The sequence below is a fragment of the Plecotus auritus genome (assembly GCF_963455305.1).
Source record: "Plecotus auritus genome assembly, chromosome: 9".
Taxonomy (NCBI): domain Eukaryota; kingdom Metazoa; phylum Chordata; class Mammalia; order Chiroptera; family Vespertilionidae; genus Plecotus; species Plecotus auritus.
In genome coordinates, this window is record NC_137783.1 from 112,741,577 (window position 1) to 112,764,167 (window position 22,591).

General features: G+C 43.7%; 2 protein-coding genes across 3 annotated transcripts; one reads left to right on the forward strand and one right to left on the reverse strand.

The window, feature by feature from the left end:
* Nucleotides 1-4,457: 4,457 nt before the first annotated feature.
* On the reverse strand, nucleotides 4,458-20,817 carry TRIM68 (tripartite motif containing 68). Of its 2 annotated transcripts, XM_080640243.1 has the most exons (9): nucleotides 20,737-20,817; nucleotides 15,399-15,881; nucleotides 13,653-13,748; nucleotides 12,661-12,918; nucleotides 12,310-12,332; nucleotides 11,712-11,812; nucleotides 11,330-11,511; nucleotides 7,326-7,468; nucleotides 4,458-5,613 (listed from the first exon to the last, which is right to left on the reverse strand). In XM_080640243.1, the coding sequence occupies exons 2-8, from the start codon at nucleotides 15,822-15,824 to the stop codon at nucleotides 7,355-7,357; spliced, it is 1,200 nt and encodes a 399-aa protein (XP_080496369.1). In that variant the 5' UTR covers nucleotides 15,825-15,881; nucleotides 20,737-20,817; the 3' UTR covers nucleotides 4,458-5,613; nucleotides 7,326-7,354. The 2 variants fall into 2 exon arrangements, with proteins under 2 accessions (XP_080496369.1, XP_080496368.1); XM_080640242.1 differs by lacking the exons at nucleotides 4,458-5,613; nucleotides 7,326-7,468 and having other exon boundaries at nucleotides 8,249-11,511.
* LOC308233332 (olfactory receptor 52I2-like) lies at nucleotides 4,499-5,473 on the forward strand (the record flags this gene model as incomplete). Its single annotated transcript, XM_080640257.1, has 1 exon — nucleotides 4,499-5,473. The coding sequence occupies one exon, from the start codon at nucleotides 4,499-4,501 to the stop codon at nucleotides 5,471-5,473; it is 975 nt and encodes a 324-aa protein (XP_080496383.1).
* Nucleotides 20,818-22,591: the final 1,774 nt, after the last annotated feature.

A 22,591-nucleotide genomic window follows, 5' to 3' on the forward strand; every position in this document is an offset into this window, starting at 1 on the left:
GCAGCTCAAGTGAAAAGGGCTGTGTGATTGAAAGTGGATGTGTGTCAACACTTCCTTGCATGTACACTTACATACAAATGCAAACACACCTACATACAAGCCTGACACTGGCCCTTATGCCTAGGTGGCATGTTCAAATAAAGCTTTGGCCTAGTGAGTTGTGGATTTAATCTTTCTTATTATATTCCAAAGGGTGGGAAATCAAAGATGTTGAAAGCTCTTGCTTCTATATAGAATACCTTTTCTCTGTATCATTATTCTATTATCTTGAGCGTCACCCTTTTGGGAATGCTTCTTCTTCCTCTTGAAACCCTTCTGCCATGGTACTGGGTGTGATGAGTTTAAGGCCACACCCTGTCCATGAGGATCCACTCCTGCCATTAATGTCTTAACAGGAGGCAGGTTGAATCCCAGGGGGAAGTGGTCTATCTGTCCCATTGGCACTGTCACAGTTTAGCCTCACATCATGCTGGGGCTATTTGGGTGGCATCTCCTTTGCCTTCTTCATCTGATTGCCCACGTTTCCTATCAATATTCCACATTGTTGTTTATTCATGCTTGTGCTCTGGCCTGTTCTCTGAATTATCCTATAAGCAACAGAAACTCACAGGCTAAAGAGTTTAAACATTTAAGTACAGCAGTTTTGGGGACTAGTTCTCTCATAGGTTTGAAGACTGGACCTTCTAATAGATGATAGCCTAGTAAATTGGACTTCTATCACCCACCTCCATTTTTAGGAATGTGATGGGTCAGGTTGAGGAAGACATGAAGCACTCCCCTGCCCCCCAAAGGAAACAAAGGCCTCTCACCAATCACCATCACTAGTAACTATGTCTCCCCTGAGGACCTGGGGCACTGGGAGCATCAACTCCTGATTTTTCATATTTCCATATGTCTCTATATCCTTTGCCATTAAAAAATTAATTTTATATCTTATGCTTGTTGGCTTCTTTCTCTTCACTTTATTTCTGCACTGTGATGATGCCCAGGCAGAAGTCATGACTTTTAAAATATGAACCATGCACCTCGTTTATTTTCTGGCCTCATTTATTTTCATTCTTTTTCAAGTACTTACCCTACACTCTACCTTCTCTGGTTTATTCTCTGTTTGGAGAATATTTTGTCTCTTCATATCTTTGCCCTTCCCTTAGTTTGAAAAGCTTATCTTCCTTGATTCCCTTACACTCTATTTTTATTTTTTCAAATAGGACTTTATAATAGAGTCATGAGAAATATTGAAAGAGTGAAGCCCACCTCAAGCCCCCAGGCAGAACTGAGGAACTGAACTGAACAATGGAGTGGACTTTGAGAGATTATGTATACTATCAGTGTGAAGAGTTCTACACCAATGAAATGAATTATGATTGCTAGAATTTGAATCCTGACTCTGGCTTACTAGCTTTGTGACCTTCTCTGTCCCTCAATTTCATCTACAAAATGAAGACGTAATAATGGCAGCTACTTTAGAGGGTTATGACAATTGAATGAGATCATCTTTGGGAAAAGCCTTCAGCAAGGTGCTTGGCACATATCAGGCTTTCACAAATCTAATCTAGGCGTTTTCTTTTCTTTTCTTTTCAGAATGCACTCTACATTCTTCTCACTCTTACGTACCCTCTGAGGGATTGAAGAAACAAAGATTCTTTATCCACTAAGCAACTGCCTCCTCCTGCAATCTGGAAAACCTCAGGGGCCAGAGCACAGAGAAAAGCCAGAGAGAGAAAAGCCAGTCTCTGGAGAAGTTACAGTGTTTGGCTGATGGGCAAAGGCCATGGGGAACTGGGGTGTCCAGAGAAAAAGCAGGATAACAGAGAACCTAAAGAGGAAAGAAGGCTCCCGGTGGGACATCTTTGAAAGTGGCAATACTTCTCACCATGACTCTGTTGTTCATATTTGATTTTAAGCTGCTCTTTCAGCTCCCCCTGAAGGATCCTGTATAAATCTCCATTCTTTAGAGTAAAAGACATGTGGACACATCAGAGGATGTTGAATAGAGAAAACTCCAGGGATCTAGGTAACTGACCTGGGACTGGGTGTTGGGCTGATGAGTCTGAAAGCCAGGATCACCCTAGAAAAGAGATAAGCCTTCCACTCCATTTAAATGTCTGGGCAAGTCGGGTGGATACTTCTGATATCAAGATCACCTTCTGGAGGATGAGAGGATGGGAGAGAGGGAGAGAGCACGGGACACATGACTACTTTGGTTCAAAGCTGAGAGAGAAAGGGGTAAGTTCCACCATGGAATAATGGAGAGTTTTCAGAGACCACAGGAGTTATAAGGAAAGAAACAGGGCAGCAGGCCTGATTGGGAGCATCTTTATTTGGTTGTAGAGGGGAGGCATAGGGTTATTATAAACACAAAGGCTCCAAAATATACATTACTGCCTTTACTTTTAAACAATTTTAATTTGGATTGTGTATTTCCCATCCTTCAAATAAGAATGAAAAATCCTCACATCTCCTACGATTCATTTCTTGGAGTTAAGTGACTTATCTAAGCTTTTCTTCAGTGATTGGCCCTCCAGGTTTTTATGTAAATGTCACGGCAGGGCTGAAGGCAGAGTCTGGTTCTGTGTTGATCAGAGCTTTCTGAAGACCATCTTAACCAGAAAGCAACTGTGTCTGTATCTTGCTCTGGGTAGTGGTCATGTGCATGTGTTTGTGTGTTCTCTTTATAAAACATAAAGCTGCATACCTGAGATTTGTGCATTTTACAGTATGTAAAATAAAAAAAAAAAACAAAACAAAAAATAAAGGAGTAGGCAGTAATGGGAAATGTTTTGGATAGGTCAGGTAAAATTAAAAAAATGAGAATAAATCATTAGATTGGCATCTGTGCATAGATGGAGATCATTGTTGATCTTAGAAGAAACTTTTCAGTAACAATAGATTGAAGAGTGAAATAAAAAAAATATGATCAACAAACCAAATGTCCTGTCATTTAAAAAGACTAATAAAATATATGAAACTCTTAGCAGAATTAATTCAGAAGAAAAATGAGGAAAATAAAAGCCTCAAAGAAATGAAAAATATGACCAGCTAGAAGTTGCCAGAGTGCAGAGGAGGGATGAGCAGTGCACAGAAGGTAGATTTGTACAGGGTATATATCAAAAAGCTTTCCGTTGTCTTCTCATGATCTATCACTGAAGATGTCTCATTCAGTGACTATACACATCAAGGTTTTTTGTTTTTGTTTTGTTTACTTAAATATATTTTTATTAATTTCAGAGAGGAAGGGAGGAGAGAGAGAAACATCAATGATGAGAGAGAATCATTGACTGGCCACCTCCTACACTGGGGATCGAGCCCACAACCTGGGCATGTGCCCCTGACCAAAATCAAACCCAGAACACCTCAATCCGCAGGCCGACACTCGACCCACCAAGTCCAATCAGCCAGGGCACATCAAGGTTCTTTTAATATGACCATGAAACAGAGCTTATTACTTTATTCTGTCTATTCCATTATAAGGCATCTCTTACGTTTAGGCTTTGTTGTTGTTAGTGTGGTTTATCTGATTCAATAAAGACCTTGGTTTGCAATCATATCCCCAAAATTCTAAATAATAAAGCTTTTTTGTACTTTGCAATGTCTTTATAGCTTATCAGAAAGTGTTATGTATATAGATGAATCGTTAAAACATATTGGGGGTCATCTATAAAGGAGCCCTAAAGTTTTATTTGCAGCTATTTAATCTATTAAATGAACCTAGTCCTAGCTCAACGAGGAAATCCAGGCTGAAGTAAAGATAAGGATTATAAATACTTCCAGACAGTTTATTATCTCCTATGAAAAATTATGTTGTTCTCTAATGACCTTATTTTCCAGAATTCATCAATTCATTTTTTTTTTTTTTTAACCAGAAGGATGCTGCATTCATCTTTTGTCTAGCACTATACTGGGGATACAAAATATGTTATGTTCAATATCAGGAAGTTCATTGTTTCATTCAAAAAATATTAAATATTAGGAACTGAACATATAAAGAAAAAAGAAAAACTCTTCTGATTTCTCATTCACTCATGTTTGCTATAACGAGCACACATATTCTTTTAATGGACTCGCACACCACAGTCATGTGTCACAAACTTGGTATAAGGTATAAGTCCATGACCAAGACACATATGATTGAATGCAATAAAGAGTAGAGCATTGGTATTGTTAATTTAGGTCCCTCAGAGGTCAGCATGTGAGATTCCATGAAAGCTCAGAAGGTACATAATTTAGCTTTGACATGGAATGGCGGAGGAAGTAGAGCAGAAGAGACTTCCAAAGGAGGTAACCTATAAGCCGATCTTTGAACAATGAATAATGAGGCAAAGAATAATGAGGTGGATGGGAGGTGTGGCAGGATAACTTGGTCAGATTTAAGTTTTCTAGTTCTGAACTGACAATACCACCAGGCTTTCCTAACAACACAGCTGGGAATAAATCTCACAGGATTGCATCATTTTCTTACATCATTTTATGCATTAACAGGAAAACAGTCTCATCTGTGATGCTGGGGACACCCTACAACCACACAATGGAAACCCCTGCCACCTTCTTCCTTGTGGGTATCCCAGGTTTGCAGTCTTCACATCTTTGGCTGGCTATCTCAATGAGTGCCATGTATATCATAGCCCTGTTAGGAAACACCCTCATCTTGACCATAATCTGGATGGATTCCACTCTACACGAGCCCATGTTCTGCTTCCTCTGTGTTCTGGCTGCTGTGGACATTGTTATGGCATCCTCTGTAGTGCCCAAGATGGTGAGCATCTTCTCCTCAGGAGGCAGCTCCATCAGCTTTAATGCTTGTTTCACTCAGATGTATTTTGTCCATGTAACCACAGCTATGGAGACAGGGCTGCTGCTGGTCATGGCTTTTGACCGCTATGTAGCCATCTGTAAGCCTCTACACTACAAGAGTATTCTCACGTCTCAAGTGATGCTGGGAATGAGTATGACCATCACCATCAGAGCTGTCATATTCATGACTCCATTAAGTTATATGGTGAGTCATCTACTTTTCTGTGGCTCCAACATTGTTCTCCATTCCTATTGTGAGCACATGGCTGTGGCCAAGTTAGCATGCACAGACACCATGTCCAGTAGTCTTTATAGTCTAATTGGTTCTTCCATTATTGTGGGCTCCGATGTGGCTTTCATTGCTGCTTCTTATACCCTGATTCTCCAGGCAGTCTTCAATCTCTCCTCAAAGAATGCTCAGTTGAAAGCATTAAGCACGTGTGGCTCCCACGTGGTGGTTATGGCTCTGTACTACCTACCTGGGATGGCATCCATCTATGTGGCCTGGCTAGGGCAGGACATAGTGCCTTTGCACACCCAAGTGCTGCTAGCTGACTTATATGTGGTCATCCCACCTGCTTTAAACCCCATTATCTATGGTCTGAGGACCAAACAAATACGGGAGCAAATACGGAGTTTGCTGATGCACTGTCTCTTTGACCACTCCAACCTGGGTTCATGAACACAGTCTATTCAGGTCTTGAGCATTCAAGCCTACTTCAAATAGTATGTCTTAGAGATATGAGATGGTTTGCTTCATCTGGTGAAAAAGGAGTTCTAAGATGAAACTGTGAAGAATATCCTTGTGTAACTTTTCAATTTCTAGCAAGAATGTGAATAAAATGGTTAATTTTTTTGACAACATGTTCAATGGTTTCAATCAACTAGTATCTGAATTAGAGACAAATTTGGGCAGAAAAATAGATTTGGTTTTTTTCTTTTCTTAGCTTCTGACCCATATTTCCAACTTAATATCCTACTAGTACCTCTGCAAAAGAAACCAATTGTTTGGCCTCCCACACCTGGCTGATTTGATCAGAATTGTTCATTTCCTCATGTGATTATATGGAAGCAGCTATTAATATATGACTCTATCTTCTGGCCCATTGATGAATCCATTCAACTTGGGCCATGTGCTCACCCCTGGTCTAGATTCCTTCTCCAATAAAAACAGATTCCAGTTTATCTCAGGAGATGTAAACTTGGGATCACTGATGGTAGCCATTTTTCTAACACATAAACTTGGAAAGAGAAATCTATTCCATAGCAGAAGCAGCACATCTATAAGATGGGATGAAGAAACTGAGTCTCTGATTCTCTGGTTTTAATTCATTTTGGATATTTGAATATACCTTTATTAATTAAGTCCTGTAAGATCCTGCTATATCATTTTACTATATCCCCGTTGTTAAGCTAGTTGGAGTCAGTGTACTAATCACAAGCTTTTTATTTTTAAGCAACAGAGGCCAAGGCAATGTGAGTTCGGTTTTAGACATCTTTCACCTTTCTTCCTAGTCCTGCTTGTATAACTTAACTGTAGATACAAAGGAGAGGAATCAAATATGAAAGGTCTTTCTTCTTTTGAACACCTCTCAGAAGGTGTGCTCAGGGATGAAAAGGTTAATAGAAAACAATAGCAATATCAATAATGAAGCTGAAATGTCACTACTCTTCTCCAGCTCACCAGATACTTTTTATATTTTACCTTTTCAGAAAGTCTTAAAGAGAATAATCAGTATAAGCTTTAAAAAAAAAAGGTTTCATATGTAGGAGTACATATATTTAACTCTGATACAATTGAAAACCTTAATAAAAGATAATTTCCTAATAGAGTTGATAACAATTATATCTGAATATCTCCTTCTTACTGATGGAAGAACCAATGGTAATTTATAGAGGGTATTAAAATAAAGGATAGCACATAAGATTAACATGTTGTACATATTTAAAATATATACCCAATAGATCTCTTTTAAAAAATTATTTGAATTTAGAGACAGAGGGAGGGAGGGAGGAACATTGTTTTGTTGTTCCATTTATTTATGCATTCATTGTTTTTTTCTTGTATTTTGTATGTATCCTAACTGGGGATGGAACCTACAATCTTGGTGTATTGGATGATGCTCTAACCCAGTGGTCGGCAAACTGCGCTCGTGAGCCACATGCGGCTCTTTGGCCCCTTGAGTGTGGCTCTTCCACAAAATACCACGTGCGGGCGCGCACGTACAGTGTGATTGAAACTTTGTGGCTCATGCGCAGAAGTTGGTTTTCTGCCTGGGCGAGTCTATTTTGAAGAAGTGGCATTAGAAGAAGTTTAAAAAATTTGGCTCTCAAAAGAAATTTCAATCGTTGTACTGTTGATATTTGGTCTGTTGACTAATGAGTTTGCCGACCACTGCTCTAACCAACTGAACCAGGTGGCCAGGGCTACACAATAGATTTCTAATTCAGTAATTTGAGGTACTATTAGAACTGCAGTCTTATAATTATCATTCATGTGATAATTCTTCCAAACAGACATGCTATATTCATACCTTTTGCTAACATCAGACTTGTCTGTCTACTAGGATATATTTTGTTTCTGAATACCAGTGGAGCAGAAATCAGCCTCTAAAAATCTGATAATGCATTGAGCTCCCAGAGTGGTGAAAAGAAATTCTCCTCCTCTTGCAACCCCCTAATATAAAAACAAATCAAGATGAGGTGGTTAAGCATATTTGATAAGATTTCTATTTTGAAAAGTCACACTATTCTTTCTTCATAAGCAAACCAAAGAATTGACTAGTATCTGATGAAAAGCAACAAAAGCACAGTCTAGCTTGCACCCAAACTAGAAATGTCTTCACAGCATTTCCATTAGAAACCTACCCTGCAGCTTTGTTTCATTCACGTTAGTATTCCCTGAAACTGGGATCCACTGTTGGCACTCAACTCTTCATTGAACTGAATACTTTACAAAGTGGACTGGTTCCCTCCCATGGCTATTCCCCAAACAGAAAATCCTGTGCTTTCCCCAATACATTCAGATACAACTCCTACCCTATCACATGAAGCAGTGTGTGCTCATTTAACTAGTGCCTGTGATTCACAGCACTCTCAATGTTTGCTTTTAAGACATTACAACCAATCCTTCTCGAAAAAAAGGTAGACTGTATTTCCTGTGGGTTGTAAACCCACCGATTTGCCCTCTGTCTCTTTCTTTTGCAGAACTCAAGCACTTCACCCTTTTAATAGCCTTTCCCTTCAAGGCTCAGGCACTGCACCCTTGGTTTCTGTCAGTAAAACAAAAATAGGCAAATCTCATGCCTGAACCCTGCCTTGTGGTGAATTATCACATCAAATTGGAGGTGCCAGGGTAGTCATTTTCAGGGAATATGCAGGCACTCTACCCTCCACATGGCTATCTGCCTCTTCCCCTTCCAGAACACTTTTATAATTATTCATCCAATTAGTTTTTGAATAAGATTAGAACTAAATATCATCTAGTCTTTCATGCCCCTTTGAGGCAAGTGGAACTTATTTTTGCTTTGATTCTAGGAATAAGATTGAAAGTTCCCTCATTTGTTTATCAACACACACACACACACACACACACACACACACACACACACGGCTAGACTGAGGGTACAATGGTGAACCAGACAAATAAGGTCTTGTCCTGTCTTCATGGGGTTCTTAGAAGAGAAGTGCACATAAATACCCTAAAGAAAAGGGTTTTTCATATGCTTAAAAACTCCAGTCTTCTTGCCTGGTCTTAACAATCAGAAAATATGAAATGACGTGACATCACTTAACCTGTAATTCTTCTAACAAGCAACCATAGCTCCAAAATCACCTAATAAATGAAAAACAACAACAACAACAACCAAACAAAAAACCACGCACACAAACAAAACCAAAACCCCAAAGCCCCCAAATAGTACTTAACAAATTAAGCCATCCCACTCCTTAGTTCATTCTAAGTTTGAATGAATTTATCAACTTTTCTCTGAATCTTCTAAGGATTGTCCTAATAAAACAATAGTAAAAGAACAATATTGACCTTTCCCTAGCCTCTTTTGCTAAGTGTCTATGGACATCTAATGGGAAGCACTTCCTACAGATCTATTTCTCAAGTCTATAAACAATTCCCCAGGCACTCTACCCTCCACATGGCTACTTGCCTGCCTGCCTCTTCCCCTTCTGGACCACTTTTGAGTCCTCCCCACAAAAAGACACACTGCCCCTTTACTTTAGGTCAGCTCAGCACTTTGCCAAGACCAGGTCTGTGACTTACTTACTAGTCCAATCCCATTCTGCTAATGCTTAAGAAGTGATTTGGAAGCGTGGTGGGCAGAATGAGTTTATTTCTCCATTTTCGCCTTTTTTACCTCTTTCATTTACTAAAATTAAAGTAGAAAGGCAGTTTTTGCTATTATTTATTACAGGAATTACTTTGCCTCTGTCCATACATCATCTACTATCTTCTTTGCTGCTCATTCCTTCCCCAACATCATTACCTTCACATCTAAAGTACATCAGAAGTCGTGTCTTTAGTCATGGTGATGATATGTGATGTATATGTTGTAGCCTCTTGCAATAGGCAAAGCCATGAACTCTTCATGCTAATCTTGCAGTTCATTTCTAGACACAACCTTCCCATATCACACTCTTAAGGCCTGCAGTGAGTTATTTTTGCCATACACAGCAATCACTCATAGGTCAATAGCACAGATACACAGTCTTAAGTTCCCCTTCACTATGTATACAGCTCCCAAACTGGCTTTCTGTGCCTAGTCCTACTTTTTCCCTCACACTGCCTCCCATTTCTCCTTCTGCCACAGATTTAGAGAAGACAAAGGCAGGGAGAATGTTACGTAGTTACCGGAACGATTCAGACTCCCTTTGTGACACAAAAAGATCTAAACTTTAGCTCAGCTAGCTTGTGGGCGAGTGAGTCTTTTTCCTGGGCATTTTGTTTTTCATTTTAAATTAATCTCATCTCTATCCTGTGGTCACAATCCCAATTCTAACCCAAACAAGACAAACGTACAACAGATACACGGTATATTACAGTAGCTCAGGGTTTGCCCTGGTAGGGACACGTTCTGTCTAAAGAGCTCTAGACTGTGAGGAGAGGCCCTGAGACAGAGGCCCTGCTGTAAGATGTTGGCCGAGAATGTGAGATAGGAAGGTAACATGGGCAATATTCTCAACTTGCCTTCCTCTGTCCCTGAAAAAGGAACACAAGTATGGGATGGATCCGAGATCCTCACAACCACCCTGTGAGGTAGGAGAGTATACAGCCACTCCACCCATTTTTCCAGAGGCTAAAAAACCTTTCAATTGGGTGCGAAGTTTCAGACCCAAATGTAATGAATGACACGCAGACATGTGACCTGAGAAGCGAGTCTTGCCAATCTTGTTTCATTCGAATGTGAGAAATACATTATAATCTCTATAATCTTCTTTCAATAGCTCTGTGAGAAATAACTTGCTCTATTAAGGCCATTTCAGTTTTCTCATCCATAAAGTGAAACTAAAAACAAGGCTCACAGGTTCTCTGATCCTGCCACTCAGCAAGAAGGGCAGAGCCAGGACACAGGTCTCCTTAGAGTCTGAGACAGTAGTGTGCCCAGCTCATGCTGAGGGGGATGGCCAGTGGAGTGGTCTGGACAATCTGCAATGAATATCTCTAGTTTGCAGATCAGAGAGCAGGGCTCAAACATTTGTTCACCGGCAGCAAACCTCAGGTGAGGCCTCCTCCAACTGGCCTCTTCAGAGCAGCCAACTCTGGATGTGAGCAGGATTTTTTGCCAACAGGTTTCCAGAAGGTTGGATCTACTTCATCGTCCTTCCTGACTTAGTTATGGCACCAACAGGGACTGAAAAAGAGGGGCCTGAGCTACAGAAAGGACAAGTCCTCCTTGTGAGAGTCACTCGGATCTTCACCATCAACTCTGTCATGCTTCCCTCACAGGGACAACGCTCATGTGACTAAGCCTCACCTCCTTCACATGAGTGGTTTAGTGAGAGATGCGGGCTGAGGAGCAGCAGACCACTGGGCCAGGCAGAGGAATCCCAAATTCTAGGCTCAACTCAGTTTAAGGGAACCCTTGTCAGGGGCAGTGCCCTGCAAGACCCCCAGGGCCCAGGTGAAGTTCCGAGGCCTCTGGCTGGATGGTGGGTCTCAGTCCTCTCCATCCAGGGAGCAGATGGCCAGAGGGGCGGTGTTGTTGGCACCAATGCTGTAGCAAGGACTAAAGTAGGGCAGGAGGCGGCCAGGAAAGGGGTGGTGGGGGAAAGTGAAAATGTGGGAGCCGTTGTCGGTCACGTTGTAGAAGGAAATGTCCTGGGCCTCATAATCCAGGAAGACACCTACCCGTCGTGGAGGGACTGGCAAGGGCAGGAGGGGGTATTCATCAGTGCCTGCCCGGTACTCATTGCCCTTCCTCAGCCTTATCACCCAGAAGCCATAGTTGGGGGATAAATAGACCACCTCCTTCCGGTCGACATCTTCCTTACACACTCCCAAGCCCCATTCAGACCTGTCTCCCACCTCCACCTCCCAGTAGTGCCGGCCTGAGGAGATGCACTGGCTGCCCAGGACGATGTTATAGCGGTAGAATCTCTCAGGATTGTCGGGCAGTTTCTGGTTGGTGTCTCCATAGCGCACGCACTTTCTGTCTTCAGACACGATGAGGCGGGAATAAGCAGTGTCTGGATCAAGGCGCACATCAGCTAGGGAAAAAAATCCTGGTTGGTAATGCTGGTACAGAGCGAGGGGCCATGGGAGAGGTCTCCCTGATAAATACAGCTCTGATTTCTCAGTGACGGGTGGGAGTGGGGCTAATTGGGTATTCAGAAGACACTGAATGGTTTTATTTTTCTGGGCGGGACCCCTCCCACTGCCCATCACAACCTCCCCCAGCACTCATTACCTGCATACGTCTTCAGGATCTCTCTCAGGCCTGGCACCCGGCAATCTGTCTTCAGTTCCAGGGAGACTGGTTCTGGCCGCTGGAAGCTCCAAGACTTGCTCCTAATAGAGGAGGGGTAAGCCTTGGGTCAAGGAGTCTTAGCTTGGCCACATGGACCTTCCCTTAGTACAGGGAAGAGGGGCTTGGCAGGGAGGTGCCATTCCCCAGCATTATCAGGCAAAGCTGGGACACTTATTTGACTGAGAGGAAGGTTTGTGGCACAGACAGAACATTCACCTGACACGGGGAGAGGAACAGGTGTGCCACACTCAGAGCTTAGAGACTAACGGACACGTCTGCAGTGTTTTTCCCTCCTTGAGAGATCTATTTGAAACCACATATTTTATAACTTTTCTGAGATTCTTATTGGTAACACTTGAAGTGAATCTGATCAAATACAAAGAAGGTGAATAAAGCTTCTTTGGCCAAAGCAAGGAAAGAGGGAGATTATGGAGCAGCCCCTGGTTTTCTACCGCATGGGTCTCTGTTTCTTCCCCACTCTGGCCAGGCCCCCCTATCCCTCCTGGGTCTGCCAGGGGCTCCAAGGATGGGAACGTACCTGTTTAAGACCTCCCGAATGCCCTAAAAGGAGAAAAAAGTACAGCACATGAGTATCTGCTGTTCCTTGGAGGGACCAGACAGACATTGAGTGCTGGGAGGGGGTTTCTCTAAAAGCAAGGGAGGCGCAGGGCAAGGCTGGAGAGAAGGTGCCAGAGGTGGAAGGGAGAAGCCTATGGGAGGGGAGGATAGGCTGAGCTGGACTGGCTGACTCTCAACAATCTGGCCAAAGGAGTAGAATGCAGAGCTGCCTGAATAACGCCCCACCTACTTGCCTACAATGGGCCAGGTCATCCAATCAACCAGGGGCAAGAGAAGTGCAGGGATGGGGGGTGGATACGGATGCACTCACCTGCAGCATCCAGCGGACAGGCCTCTGAGACCTCTCTTCCAGCTCTGCAATCAGCCGGCACAGGACCCGGCTCTGCTGGATGAGCGCATCGTGATTCAGCTCCAGTTTCTGTTTCGTTTCCCTCTCCTCCCGCTCCAGGCTGGCGAGAGCTGAGGCTGCCTCTACCTCCAGCTGCTGACCTGGTGGCTTGTGCTTTAGTAATTGCCGATACTTCTCAAACTCCCACACAATACTCTGCTTTCGGGTTTCCACCTGTATCTGCATAGCCAGGATCGGAGAAAAGCACTGATATCGTTCGTGCAAGGGCCACCAGGGACTGTGCGAGAGCGCTCGCGTGCACACACACACACACACACTCTGGAATGTTTTGGTACCAACTGTATGCCTGGCACTGTAGAGGCCAAGTTAAAGGCTACTATTTTTCTTATCTTCTGTTCTCACATGCTTCTGGGGCCCTATACCTATCCTTATCCACTCCAGGATATTATCTTGGTACTATGTGCTCTAGACTATTTCCTATTTTCAGAATAGTATATGCTATTTTCAAAATAATGACCAGAGCACTACACTTGAGCCTCTAAGGCAGGTAACAACTACACTGGTAGATGCTTTTGCTTCTTACTGGTATTATCTCAGTTCAATATGTTGTTTTTGACTGCTTCAGTGTTACCTTCTGTTGATCTAAAGTTCTGATAGTTTGGTAGTTACGGCCTCAAATTTATTTCAGAGGTGATCTTCCAGTGTATGTGAGGTGTGTATGAGGACATATAAGGGCACTAGGCCAGAGGTTATCCCTACATCACAATCAAGACACTGGAATGAGAAGTACATGGCCTGCCTAGGGCTGCACAACCTGTGGAGGAAGCTGGCATGAGGATCCCTGGCTCTGACTTCAATCCCCACATTCTGCTCATAAAGATGAGGAAGTCACCATGGCCAGCTCCAGGACAACACCGGAACCACCCAAACTCCTTCCCCAGGCGGCAACCTGCCTTCCAGGTGGCAGTTCGTTTCCTCTCACCAACTTCCAGCTTCCAGGCCTCTTCTTGCTCTTTCCTCAGGTGTTCCAAAGCCTCGTGGAGTTTCCACTGGAAGAGAGAAAAACCTCAGCCGGGTTGATAATGAGGCTTGCTAGGTAATGTGGAAAAAAGTGTCCCTCAGGTGATGAGCCAGAATGAATGCTGGGAGCAAAGGGATGCCAAAGAGGGAATGGAATCCTGCCCACATGACATCCAAGGAAGCTCTCGTTCTGAGAATCATTTCAACTCCCACAGTCTCTAAGTCTCTGCAGAGTGAAAGAAAATGGCTGTTTCCAAGCTTGGCAGAAGACCTCCTTGGACTGCCTATCCATGCATCTTTATACTTATCTTCTACATTACCCTATGGTCTCCTAAAATCTTCCTATTCAAAGTGTGGTCCAAGTGGGTCGACAGCATCAGCACCACCTGGAAGCTTGTTAGAAATGCAGAGTTTCGAGCCCCACCCCAGACCTCCTGAATTAGAATTAGAATTTTAGCAAGAATTTGGGGTGGTTCAAATGCTCATTAAAGGTAAGAAGCGCTATCCTAGAATACTCATGCAAAAGATTACTACTGGAAAGCATAAAGTATTCTGATGATGATATTAACCATTTTGTTAAAAAGTTAGCAAGTGCCACACATACGCTTAAGTACTAAATATACATTCAGTACTCAACCCCTTGAGACTGGTATTATCCCCATTGTACAGATAAGAAAACTGATGCTGAGAGAGAGACATACTCAAAGCTATTCAGCTAGTAACTGGTTGAGCTGGGATTTAACATGCCTATGTGATACTGCCTCTCTATTCTAATACTCAAAATAAAATGAGCAAGTAAATACTTTTAATTCTGTAGAAATTCTTCTCACATAGAAAAATAGCTAATTTTGGGGATTTGTTTTACACTCTTACCTTCTAATCTCAACTTCCAGAAAGGAAATTAAGACCAGTATTGCATCAGAGTCATTGGCATAATGATTCTGTAAAGGTATGTCAACATGGACAACTGAGGAAAGTATAAGAAGCTGGAAGTCGATGAGGGTAGATAAAAAAAAGGAATAGCAGGTGTGTCAGAGATGACTCCCCCCTGCAGTCCTCCCCTCCCTGCAAAAAAAAAAGGCCTGAAAGAGGAGAAAGAATACTGGCCCAAGAGCAAGACCTGAGTCAAATCATTTGATCTTCCTTTAACTAACTTAACGAAAAATCAAACCTAAATGTCTCAGCCATAGTCTCTTCCAGCTCTAAAATCAATTATCATGATCTCAAATTTCTAAGCCTCAGTTTTGTCTATAAAATGAGGGGGTTAAAGTGACTCACACAATGTCAAATGACTATTTGTGGCATTGCTAGGGGTTTGCAGTTTCTGATAGCTGTAGCCTTGACTACCCCATACCAGATTCATTCAAGGCACCAAGAGCTCCAGCTAAACCAGACTGCGCCTCCTTCAAATTCTCAGTAAGGAAGCATCTTTGGGTTAGGCATTAAGCCATTTTGGGGTTGGGGATGGGGCATGGAAGTGGGAGGGAAGGAAGTCAAAGGAGGTCATAGATGCAAGGAGAGATGTAGCTCACTGTATCAGGTCCCAAGGCTCTGTGGACATGAGGACCAAAGGAATCAGTTCTCATTTGATCTCTGGGGCCGCTGGTCAAGTTCCTAATTTAGACATAGCCAAGTGAGAGGCAGGGGAGAGATTGGGGTAGCTAGCCTAGGCCTCCCACCTTGTACTCCCAGGCGACATCCTCCATGGGCACGACGCTGTGGGCCTCATGCTCAGAGGACCGGCTGCAGGTCTCGCATGTGATCAGGCCATCCTCTTTGCAGAACATCTTTAGCTGTTCTCCATGGAGCTCACACACATCACCCTTCAGCCCCATTCCTGGGTGCAGGCCTAGCAGACATACTTTTTCTACCACGTTGGCCAGCTGCCAATTAGGCCTCAGGTTCCCTGGTTGGACAGGAGTCCGGCAGAGGGGACATGTGTAACCCCAGTTCTGGGATTCCCCTGGGACTTCCCAGAGTCCAGCGAGACAGCTGTGGCAGAAGCTGTGGCCACAGTCAATGCTCACAGGCTCCCTCAGGTAGGCCATGCAGATGGGACAGGCCAGTTCTTCCACGACGGCTTCCACCAGTGCTGCCGGATCCATGGCTCCTTTTCACTCCCTCCTCGGAACATGAACAAAACCAGGCGGAGGTACTGAAGGCTGAGAAGAAGAAAAACAGATAAGAGGAAAACGTAACAGAGGAGCAAAGGGATCCATAAATGGGATAATTCATGTGTGGGGAAAAAACCAAGTTCCTCCTTTCAATCCTTCCTCGGTCCTTTATTGACCCTGTTTAATAAGCACTGGCCTTCCCAACTGAAGTTCTGACCGGGCCACATTACTCACACCACAGAGGGCCATCTGGGGATGCTGGAGCAAGCGAATGATAGGAATTCTCACTTTTCATTCATTTAGTCATCTCTGACTCTCCTCTGGGGTCATGAGACCCACCTCAATCATGCTCTCCAAATCAGCATTATTCCTCTGGAATTTGGATAAAAAAAGCACCCAGTCCAACAGGAAGCTCTTGTTCTTCATCCTTGAAAAAGCACCCGTGTCCAGTCAAGCAAAGAGAGAAACTTCCACACGTTCCTACAGACCACCCCAGACTTTCCTGGTCATTTTACCCTACTTGGGTTCCTGCTGTTCTCCCAGCTTGAAATGATTTCTCCATGATCCTGTTCTTAACATCATTTGACATTTATGTGTTTATTGTCTTACTCGCCCACTGGAAGTTTCAAGAGGATAGTACCTAAAATAAGGCCAGAAATACCTCTAGTCTCACCCTCTGGTATGTTTATATGTATACTTATATACTAGTACTTCAAGGGGCAAAAAGAGACTGTGCCAGAAACTCATTACCTACATGCTCAATTGGCAGATAAAAACAAAGGTCATCTGATGTTAATCAAACCCATATGATGAAGGCACTTCCCCAGCAAGAAACCTGAGATTTTTGCCAGGGCCACATATGGGTATGTAACTTACACAGCCAATGGCATGCTCTTGGCATGGTTGGCAATATTTACTCGTTCACTTTGCAAGTTTGTGCTAGTAGTTAGAGTTCGTAAATGGAAGAGCCATGTTGGTCTTAGTCACTGCTGTATCCTCAGCACCTAAACAGTACCTGAAATGCAGTTATTAGTGAATAAATATTTAAATAAATAAACCAGCTAGACACAGGAAATAGTTCCTAAACTCAAAATGCTTTTATAATTTGTTAGAAAATCGAGAGCATATGTTAATCATAATAGCAAGTACTCCTTGAGCACTAGTCTTACACTATCCTGAGCATTTTACATGGGCTAGCTTAGTTTATTTCACAACCTTAAGGAGAAACCATTATTCTACTGTTCTCATTTTACAGATGTTTGGTCCTGGGCCCCACCATTCTATCTTGGGCAAATTACTAACCTCTCCAGCTTCAAGGTATGATAAAAATTCGAGAGAGAGAGAAATCACTGTGGTTTCGAGTAGTCCAGTAAGTCTTCCTGGAGTTAATGAAGCAGTAAGTAGATATTGCAGGACTTTCTGTTAAAGGCGAGCAGGAGGTCCAGCCTTCTCAATGGCCTGTCTCCTGCTTCCTGCCCTCCCGCCCCCCACTAACACTACCAAACTGTGGGATCTAGTATCCTAAAACCTAGTTTTATGAAATCACTAACCCACTGAAGAGCCTATCCTGGTTCCCCAGCACCCAGTCCAATACGAAGCTCTTGTTCTTCATCCTTGAAACAGCACCCGTGTCCAGTCAAGCAAAGAGAGAAACTTCCACACGTTCCTACAGACGCCTGCAGACTTTCCTGGTCATTTTACCCCACTTGGGTTCCTGCTGTTCTCCCAGCTTGAAATGATTTCTCCATGATCCTGTTCTTAACATAATTTGACATGTATGTGTTTATTGTCTTACTTGCCCACTAGAAGTTTCAAGAGGATAGTGACATCATCAATTTTGTTCACTCCTAGGGAGAAACCAAGATGGCAGCATAGGTAAACACCTAAACTGCTGCCTCGTACAACAATATCAAAACTACAACTAAAAGACAAAACGGACACCATCCAGAACCACAGGAAAGCTGGCTGAGTGGAAATTTTATAACTAGAAGGAAGAGGAAAGCACATTGAGACTCAGAGGAGCTGCAAAAGGCTGAGTTACGGAAACGCGCGTGTGTGGAGAGGTTGGGCAGCTGAGTGCACAGGCGGCTGAGTGCGCGGTTGGCTTTCCCAAGCGGGGGGGATACGGAAGCTCCCGACTGCGCTGAACTCCAGTCCCGGGCGAGACTCTGGGAACCCAGACTCATTCCAGGGGAATCTGGACTGTCAGGAAAAGAGAAAGCACACTGAGACTAAGGGGAGCTGCGGAAGGCAGAGGTCCGGAGGCGCGCGCAGAGAGGACTGACTGCTGAGTGCATGGGCGGCTGAATGCACGGCTGGCTTTCTAAAGTGGGAGGGAGATGGAAGCTCTCAACTGAGCTGAACTCCAGTTCTGGGCGAGTTTCTGGGAACCCCGACTCATTCGGGGAGAAACTAGATTGTCTGGCAGCGGGCGAAACTCGAGGGCAGCTTTCTCTCAGAGGTGCTTGCAGCGATTACCAAGGGACACTGAGACCCAGGGGCCGCATAGGGCAGGGCTGACGGGAAGCCAAGGCTGTCTGCTCCGCCCTGAGACTCCGCCCCATCCAAGCTGAGCACAGAGGCTTTTGCAATTTTGTAAGTCTTGTCTCATAAGGGTGTCTCCAGCACAGAAGTTCTCCCAGCGTAGACCCAGGTGATCCTCACAGCCAATTGGCCTGGAGGTCAATTCCTCCAAGTGATACCAACAACAATCAAGACTTAACTACAACAAGGCTGTGCACACAGTCCACAAAGGGGTGCACCAAGAGTATCCACCTCAGGTAACTGGGGAGGCTGAGCCACTGTGCCCTAGAGGACACCTACCACACAACGCTACTCTACCAACTCAGGGAAGCAGTGAAAATATGGAGACAAAGAAACAGATCACAAAAGAAAGAAATGGAGGAAAACAAACGACTGGATATAGAGTTCAAAACCATGGTTATAAGGTTTTTCAAGAATTTCCTAGAAAAGGCCAATAAATTTAACGAGACCCTCGAGGATATGAGAAAGGACCAACTAGAAATTAAACATACACTGACTGAAATAAAAAATATTATACCTAACAGCAGACTAGAGGACTGCAAGAATCAAGTCAAAGATTTGAAATACAAAGAAGCAAAAAACAGTCAACCAGAAAAGCAACAAGAAAAAAGAATCCAAAAATTTGAAGATAGTGTAAGGAGCCTCTGGGACAACCTCAAGCGTACCAACATCCGAATTATGGGGGTGCCAGAAGAAGAGAGAGAGCAAGATACAGAAAATCTATTTGAAGAAATAATGAATGAAAACTTCCCCCACCTGGTGAAAGAAATAGACTTACAAGTCCAGGAAGCGCACAGAACCCCAAACAAAAGGAATCCAAAGAGGATCACACCAAGACACATCATAATTAAAATGCCAAGAGCAAAAGACAAAGAGAGAATATTAAAAGCAGCAAGAGAAAAACAGTTAATTACCTACAAGGGAGCACCCACACGATTGTCAGCTGATTTCTCAACAGAAACTATGCAGGCCAGAAGGGAGTGGCAAGAAATATTCAAAGTGATGAATAATAGCAAGAACCTACAACCAAGATTACTCTACCCAGCAAAGCTATCATTCAGAATGGAAGGTCAGATAAAGAGCTTCACAGATAAGAAAAAGCTACAGGAGTTCATCACTGCCAAACCAGTATTATATGAAATGCTGAAAGGTATTCTTTAAGAAGAGGAAGAAGAAAAAGGTAAAGATAAAAATTATGAACAACAACTATATGTCTATCAACAAGTGAATTTAAAAATCAAGTGAATAAAAAATCTGATGAACAGAATAAACTGGTGAATATAATAGAATCAGAGGCATGGAAAAAGAGTGGACTGACAATTCTCAGGGGGAAAGGGGTGTGGGGGTTCAGGAAGAGACTGGACAAAAATCGTACACCTATGGATGAAGACAGTGGGGGGGAGGTAAGGGCAGAGGGTGGGGTGGGAACCGGGTGGAGGAGAGCTATGGGGGGAAAAAAGAGGAACAATTGTAATAATCTGGACAATAAAGATTTATTAAATTAAAAAAAAATTTGTTCACTCTGTATCCCCAGGACTAAGAACAATGTCTCCAATATTTTTTTAATATATAAGAATTAAATGCAACTGTTGAGGTCCAGCTGATTCTAGGTTGGAAGTGGAAAAGTGTCAACATCCTCATCTAAGACAGAGGGGCACTAAGCTACCACAACACAGATTGAGATCTATGATTGAAAGCTACAAAGATCAACAGAAGAATAAAAAAAAAAAAAAAGAATGGAAAACTGGTGGGAAGTAAAGAAAGAGCAAAATGATAAATCAAGAAATGCGGTGTAAGTATATTATTTAGATTTAGTAGGGTCTTAATAGATTTAAGCATGAAAAAGTTAAAAGCGATGGTCTCTGTAAAAAGGATTTAGAGGTGGGTAGCTATTACTCTTAGGGTATAAAACCTGCTTCATTGTTTCCTTTGTTCTACATAAATTACTTTGACAAAACTTTATTAAACATTTAATTGCTTCGAAATTGCCTTTGGCAGGGCTGGGGTCAGTCTGGGAAAGACCTTTGAAAGGAGGGGTCAGAGCTTGGAAAAGCCTTGCAAGGAGGGATCTGAGTGGGGTGAGGGGTGAGTGGAGGCGGCGATCTTCCGGGTTCGAGCAGAGGGGCGGGGGTGCCAAACCCTAGGCCCCAGGGCCGGGGGCAGGGCCTCCGGGCGCGCGGGCAGGGCCCCAGAGTGAGGAGACTTCGCAGGACCTCTGACTTCAGAAGAGGCACGGCTGTCTACCCACCTTCCCCCTTAAACCGCACTAGCGCCCCACGGCGACCGCGTAAAGTGGAGATGCCAGGTTCCCACGGCCGAGTGTCCGCAACGTCAGAAGCGGCTGGACCGCAGCACTTACCGCCCGCGGGCAGAAGGTCCCCGCAGCCGCCGGCTCCTCGGCCTCTCGCCGGCTCTTCGGCCTTTCGCCCGCCCTCAGGCCCCGCCCACAGGGCCGAAGCCAATGAGCGGAGGGCAAGGGCCCGGCGCCGGAATTCGTCCAGCGGCATCTTTGTGGAAGCAGCCAATCACAGTCAGGGATCAGGACAACCCTAGCCAATCAGAGGAGGGGACGGGGCTGGGCACACCTCTGGGCATGCCTGTTTTTTCTCTGCTATCTCGATTTTTGTGTCCCTTTCCCCAGCTCAGAGCCCCTTAAAACTGTAAAAGGGCCCAGAAGGCTGTCCCAGGACGAATCGAAGGGTGGGGCTTTGGGATGAGGGCGCTCAGGCTCTGTATTAGCAGAGGCCCAGTTGGTTCCCGGTCCCAGGAACCATTGACGTCCCACGCTCAGCTCTAGCTGACCAGCGGCTCTCCTGAGCGAAGCTGTTCCTTCCGGGTGACGACACCTAATGCTGTTCATTTGCCAGTTTCCTGTGTTAAACTCACCAACATGTGAGATCAGCCATGCTTGGTTCAATGACGTAAGTTAGCGCAGGTCTGGGCACATAACTGAGCTCTGCAGTTTCCAGCAAGATAAGCGACCTCTCCTGGCTCCAGGCGGCGGATACTGGGTTCTTATAAAACCCCCTCTTGAGTATTTTAGCAGGCACAGCTCATCATATTGCTGCAACACACCTTAAAGTTAGAAGCAGATACTGAGAGCTGCTGGAATGAAAGTGAAATGATTCTTGGTCACAAACTGTCACACACACAAAAAAATAATAAAAATAAAAATTTATTAAACAACTGATACCCCTCCCTCACCTTAAACAGACACAGACTTCTACACAGACATACAGCTTCTAAAGGGAGTGAATTGGATTTTTCTTTGGACTCCCTGCACCTTGTCCTTTTCCTGATATTTAGGTGTTTACTGAATAAGCAGATAAAGGCACATCCAATCTACATGGAAAATAACAAGGAAATCCTCCAGTTGAAGCTCATTTCCATTTTTTGGATTTAAACTCTTTGGGTCCTCAGGCCAATGTCAGGACCCAGGACATGGTTGAAATTCTAAAGGGTGAGGCCCAGAAAATTCCTGAAACAAATGGGGGAGCAACAAAAGAAGAAAAGAGGTAACAGGTCTGAGCTGGACCTTCTGTTTCACCTGAATCTGGAGAAATGGCTGCCATGACAGAAGAGGGAGTGGATTCATTGAAACAAGCCACTTTAAACATTTATTGACCATCAACTTTTTGCAACACTTTGTGCTGCATGCTGGGATTGCAATTGAGTCACACATTCTCTGCTCCTAAAGAGCTCAGGATCAAGTTGGTTGTGTTACAGGGCAGTAAGGAGCTCAGAAAATTCTAGGGCAAGTGGAATAGGGAAACGGACAGGAAAGTTAAAACAAGGCCAAACAATGTGGGCAATTTCATTATCTTCCCCAGACAAGGACACTTGAGAGCAAATGGTTAAAAACCTCCCTAAGGAGAGAATGCAGAAAAGGAAGGGGAAAGGTGAAAGGAAAAAAAGACCAGTTTTACTCCCTAAGCAGAAAATCCAGCAGTTTTAAGGCTTGACAAGATAAAATGGCCAGGTGCTTCTCATGAATTCTGGGAAGGCCACAATAAAGTAAAAAGGAACCTTGATAATCTGTACCAAAATATTCAGCAGAGGAATTCTGAAACCTGTAGATAGAAGGATTTTGATGGTTTCAGGTATTACATTTAATTATTTAATCCATTTTGAGTTTATTTTTGTATATGACGTAAGAAAGTGGTTCAATTTCATTTTTTCTATGTATCTGTCTAGTAATCACTTACTGAAGAGAC